The 6,000-nt window shown below is 45.2% G+C and overlaps 1 protein-coding gene across 1 annotated transcript in view; it reads left to right on the top strand.

Annotated features, from left to right (window-relative positions):
• Window positions 1-695: 695 nt before the first annotated feature.
• NDC80 (NDC80 kinetochore complex component) overlaps window positions 696-6,000 on the top strand; it is a 2,583,329-nt gene continuing 2,578,024 nt past the window's right edge. The window contains exon 1 of the mRNA XM_044071081.1: window positions 696-800. Within this exon, the coding sequence (XP_043927016.1) occupies window positions 708-800 (93 nt within the window). The 5' untranslated portion in view covers window positions 696-707. The remainder of the gene's footprint in view (window positions 801-6,000) is intronic.

Here is a 6,000-nt window from a genome sequence, read left to right as displayed (position 1 = left end):
TTTCATTCAGAGTTAAATCTTTTGGTTGCATGCGCCATGATACTGAGTAGATGTTCACTTTTTTGTGTTTGACGCTCGTCAGATGTTTGTTTTTCTGAGCTTTTCCTTGATAAATAATGGTTCTGTGTTGATTTTGCACTCATCTGTCTGCAGTCTGCCCTGATTTCCACCAGGCATTGAGCCCTCCTCATTAAGTGTGGAATCATATTTTTCTTGTTTTCTGGTTGGCCTTTGAAGATAACTACAGTCATAATCCTAGGCTTGCAGAAAAATATAGGAAACACCAGACCACAGCAGATAGTATCAAATAATGCTCCAAAGTTAAATCCACAGTACAAAAATGGTGAGCGCTTTTGTAGCCAGAGCTACTTAATCAGATGAAGTAGCTCTGGCTACAAAAGTGCTCACCATTTTTGTACTGTGAATTAAACTTTGGAGCTTTATTTGATACTATCTGCTGTGGTCTGGTGTTTCATATATTTTTCTGCAAATACTAGTTGTTTGGGAACCCAGTCTGCTCATACCACTTTATACTTTTTATTTGTTGTATAATTCTAGGCTGTTGATTTAGGCACTCTTCAAATGAACTGCACTCGGGCCATCTTTGTGTTTTTTTATGCCCTTGGATATTTTCATATTATGTTACTGATTGCTTACATCTTTTAAATTTGCCTGTTCATTTGACTTTCAGATCTAGTGGTGTTGGAATGCCTCACTTGGGGAGCTCAGAAAAGGCGAAAGACCCAAGACCCTTGCATGATAAAGGTTACATCCAGAGCTGTATAAAACAGCTAAATGAGGTAAGCTTTGTAATATTATACTCTGTAGCTGTGGTTTTGTACTTCATGCAAATGTAGTTAAGTTAAAAATGCCTATCAAATGTGTTATAGATTGCTGTGTTAAAGGACTGGCCTTGGGGGTACATCCAAACAGTCATGCAGTGTCAGGCCTCAGATAATGCAAATCTTTTGTGAGAATGAGAAGGGCTGTGTTAGATACAGTGTAATACACAGGCAGATTCCTATACAAATTCATCATAAAGTTTAGTCAGTCTTGCCTACTGGCCTTCAGAATTTATTGATTTCTGCATCCTAGTGTTGATATTCTATACTCCCTTTTAATTTCTCCAAGTCTGTTGTGTTTTATTACCATGACTTGAATGGACCCCATTCCCAAGTCAAAGTACAATTAAATTTCATGAAATTAGTATTGTTTCAATCTTTGACATCAGCCATAAGTGGTTCTTGCAGCACCTGTAATTTTCCCAATAATGACTTCTCTTGCAATTCGTACAGAGTTACATGTATTGGTAACGTATCTAAACAGGATTGTAGATTGTTTTTTATAAGACCTGTTACTCCTACTACTGTTGGAACTGTCTGGGTATCTTTCTTCCACATTGCTGTCGTTTCTGCCTGCGAGTCCTGATATTTTATGACTTTTTGTCTCTGTATGCAAGACACTAATCACTGGGTGTAGCAATTTCAGTGTTCAATGCTACTTTTGTCTTTTCATGGACCGCTATATCTGTTTTTCTAGCATTTGAACTGTTGGTGTAATGGGTTATCCCATGTGTTGTAGATTTCATCATATTCCCTTATCCATGTACCTAGAGGTTTCTGAAGGGAGGTAACAAGTGACTTGTTCTTAGGGTAGGGAGTGCACTCTGTAATCTTGGTGTTGCATGATATCTGCTGCATATTTTCTGTTATTGATGTTCCTTTTTAGTATTTACTCCACTAATTTGGTGTTAGATCCCCCACACTGAGGTTTGCTCTAGTCATAAACTTTGAAGTACAGTTCAGTCATTACGCATGGGTATTGGTTCCGAGCTCGGAACCGAGCCGGCCATTTTCCAAGCTCGTGTCAGCTTCAAACTCTTGAGCTAAACTCTTACCCACAAATCCCCCTTTCCCTGATACCTCAGATTTCATTTGCCACATTGCCATTCGGTCGTGTCAAGCTACTTCTCTTGAGCTAAGTAGTCAATTGTTATTTAATAGTTTTACAGATTACTTTTCTGTCAGAAAAGTTCATATTTTATTGTCTCTTACCCTATCGCATCTAGCGTACATAATTTCTTCAGGTTTTTCTGCTTCTTTCTTTACCATTTTTACCATGAGGTATTCTCTACCATCGGTTGTAATTATTTTCCTTTTTCTCTTATACCTTCGGGTACTCTCTTGTACCATTGCTGGTACCTTTTCTTTTAATTAATTTGCTGTCATGGCAGATAAGAAAGGTAGCCCGGGGTTTAAGCAGTGTTCTGATTGTGGACACAAACTGCCTACTTCTGATGCACGCACTTCATGTTTATTGTTTGGGAGCTTCCCATTTGTCTGTTGACACACCCTGTACTATTTGTGAGATCTTTTCTAATAGAACCTTGTTGTTTTTTCTTTCGTTTTTTCCCGGTTAGGGGTCGCCTCAGCGGAACTCCGGTCCGCTAATGATTGGCAGCAGATTTTTACATGCAGAGTTGCCAGCCCTGATGCACAACCTTCAACAAAGGTATGCCCATTCACGCATGTCTCCACACAGAAGACGCTCTAGCTGAGAATCAAACAGGACAACATCTTACTGTGAGGTGACAACGCTACTGCAGCACCACCACTGCAGATATCTAATAGAACCTTGTTGGAAAGGAAAAACAAGCTGTTACTGAATGGATTTCTAACATCTCCCTTTTCAGAGGCTATTTCTGGGTCGGAGGCCTCAACCCCTCCTAGAGCCCATAAGAAAACCTTGGATGTTCCTACTAAGGCTAAATCTTTGCTTTCATCCCTGGCTGGAGACTCCCGCCAACCAAAACCTAAAAAGGTTTAAGTTTCAGCTCCAGAGCTCACTCAGTCAGCCCCAGTGCTTTCAGTGCCTAGACCTTCAGCACCGAGGCCTTTGGCTCCATTAGTGATTTCGGCTCAGTCTTCTCCTGCAGCCTTCTATATATCGGCACTGAGGGGCTCCTCGGTTCAGGCTGTTACCACTGTATCGGCACAGAACGTTCAGTCTGCGCAGACCTTGGCCGCATCAATTCTGAGATCTTCCTTGGAACGGACGCCTGTATTGTTGACTCCAGTTTTGTTGGTTCCAGCTTCGACACTGACAAACACTTCGGCACTGATCCCTGTGTTGGTGCAGACCATGACCTCGGCACCGATGACTTCTTCGGTGCGGTCAGATGAGATGGGCACCGAGTTTGCCTCTTCTGTGGACAGGCCTGTTTCTCCTTCATTCTCCGTGAGGTCCACTAGAAGCCTTTCCGAACATGTATTGCATCTTGTGGACCAGGTACTCTTGGCCAGAGGTATCCCACCCCTCAGGAACTATCCTTCCTTGGGAGGTGATCACCCATCTCCAAAGACCCCTTCTTATTCTCCTCCTTCATTGCCTTTGAAGTCCATGGAATTAGCACAGTCTTCTCCTTCTGCGGTCCCCTTTATGGATCTCACTAAGGAACCGCAGTTGCCTTTGTGGCAGGAAAGTTTTGCTCCGACCCAGGATGTCAGTTGACATGCATAATTTGCTGTTCCACAGCCATCCAAGGACTCCAGGTCGGCAGGCTGAGCCACTTAGGGGAGAGGTGACCCCTGTCCTAGACATGCACTCCTCTTTGGGTGGACCAGACTTCCAACTGATGGAGAAGGCTTTCGCTGCTGCTGGCGATACCGGACTGTCTATACCTCTGCTTTCCTCTGGTACACTGGCTTCACAAGTCTCACCTAGCGGACACCAGGTGCAAGAGCCGCAGGACAGATTTCCTCAGGAATCCCCTTTTCCTCTGTCTTCTCCAGCTTCTCCCGCTGAGGAGGTCCATTGGTAGAGTTCGTGTTAGAGGAAGATCATGGACTCCACAGAGTAGCCCCTCACCGAAGACACAGATGTCGATGAGGGGGAAGGATCCCCTCGGTCACCCTCTGAGGTATCCTTTGGTGATATCCTTGAAATCCTGAAAACAGAGAGGTGACTGGCAGTTCTCTAATCCGACCTCTGAGAAATCTGTGTTGCTGCAGGCCTTTCTCGCCTGGCCCCTTACCTTCTGGGTTACTCTACCTGCCGATGAACTTGTCTGGCTCATCGTGCAGCATGCTTGGAAGGCTCCTGATGCCATCGAAGTTGTTCCTTGGAGGCCAGATCTTGTCCCCTCCTGCTTCGGATCCTCACTGGTCCAAAGGTCTTCCTGTGGATGCTTTGGTGGTGGCGGCCGTAACAAAAAAGGATTTGGCAGAAGAAAGCCAGACTGTTCATCCACCTAATAGAGTCCCGCGCCCTGGACAGGCTAGGGAAGTGCACCTTTGCTTCAGCTACCTTTGCTATCAGGTCCCTGAATTATATGGCACACTTTACCAGGCTTCAAAGGGATCTGATTTCTGAGCTGTCTGAAACCTTGGCTCGTGCCGTGTCTGAGGTCTGTGACAAAGTGGCCTCTTAGCTGGACACCATTGAATCTATATCTAACTCCTCTATGCGACTGATATCTCGTGCATCAGAAGGAGCAGCAGGTTCAGCTGTTGTCTTGAGACAACACACCTGGATGCGCTTGTGCAACTTCGCGGAACCCTTTAAGTCTTCCTTTCTTAATGCCCCCATTGAGGCCTCATCGTTATTTGGGCCCAAGGTTAAAAGCACACTGGCCAGATGTGAACAGGACAGTAAGACCCTTTCTGCCGTATGTGTCAGTTATTCTTTCCCTCAATATGCTTTCTCCCGAAGCCAAAAGTGGGAAGATATGGTTCAAGAAATCTCGGGGTCCTTTCCATGAGACACAGGCCGACTTCTCCCCCAGAGGCAGAGGAAGAAACTCACAGGGAAGATGCTCTTTCGGGGGTAGAGGCGGTCCGCGTAACCAGGGTTCCAGAGATTCTTTCCCTGGTCAATCCTACCAGCGCTCCTGAAGAGCGGCCCAACTCCTTTCCTCTGGAGGTGGTTGAGGGACGTTTCTCCTTGTACCCTTCTGCCTGACTAACGATCACCACCGATTCTGATTATAATCAGAGGTTATCATATCCCCTTCGATCTTTGCCCCATCCCTTCAAAAAAATCTTCCAGACGTTCCACCCAGTTAAAGGGAAGAAGCAGCACTAGAGATAGAAAAGCTGCTAAGAAAGAGAGTCATCCAGATAGTCCCTCCAGACCAGTTAGGATCCGGATTCTACTCCAGGCTTTTTTTGGTGCCAAAGAAAACCGGGAACTGGAGATCAATTTTGGATCTCAGTGTATTGAACAAGTTTGTGAGAGTACAAAAATTCCGGATGGTCACAATACAGTCTAGCCTCCTGCTTTTGGAAAAAGACGATTGGATGTGCTCTCTAGATCTTCAAGATGCATACTACCACATAAAGGTGGACAGGCCATCAAGAAGATTTCTGCGCTTCCTTGCGGGAGCCAGTCACTACCAGTTCAGAGTACTGTTCTTCGGACTGTGTACAGCCCCCAGAGTGTTCACAAAGTGCATGGCAGTTGTCACAGCTCACTTGCGACTTCAAGGATTCCAGGTGTTTCCATACCTAGAAGAGTCTCTCATTTCCGCCCCCACCAGACATCTACTGGAAAAAGCCCTGGCATACTCTCTAGAGACCTCGCTGCTCAAAGGCTAGGCATAACCATAAACTGGCAAAAATCCAATCTCACCCCATCTCAGTCTAAAGAATTCATAGGGGTTATCTTGGACGCAAAAAAACTGCAGAGCTGCTATTCCAGAGCACAGAATTCTAAGGATAAAGCAACAACTAATTTCAGTCCTTTCAAAGGAAAAATCCACGGCTCACTCGGTTCAACAGCTGTTGGGTTCCATGGCAGCCTCCATCACCATTGTTCCCCTGGTCAGGTTTCACATGAGGCTTCTACAGTGGCTACTGCTCACCCAATGGTATCCTTTTCAGCATCCTCTTTCAGCCATGATTCGAGTAACCCACAGGTGCAAACAGGATTTAAATTGGTGGATGACACACAATCTCTTACAATGGTCTTGCCCCTTCTCCTCCCAGCAACCCAAGGCCACAG

The sequence above is a fragment of the Protopterus annectens genome, chromosome 5.part0 (genome assembly GCF_019279795.1).
Source record: "Protopterus annectens isolate FY-2018-M chromosome 5.part0, PAN1.0, whole genome shotgun sequence".
In the NCBI taxonomy this organism is placed as follows: domain Eukaryota; kingdom Metazoa; phylum Chordata; order Ceratodontiformes; family Protopteridae; genus Protopterus; species Protopterus annectens.
This window is presented reverse-complemented; position numbering and strand designations above follow the sequence as displayed.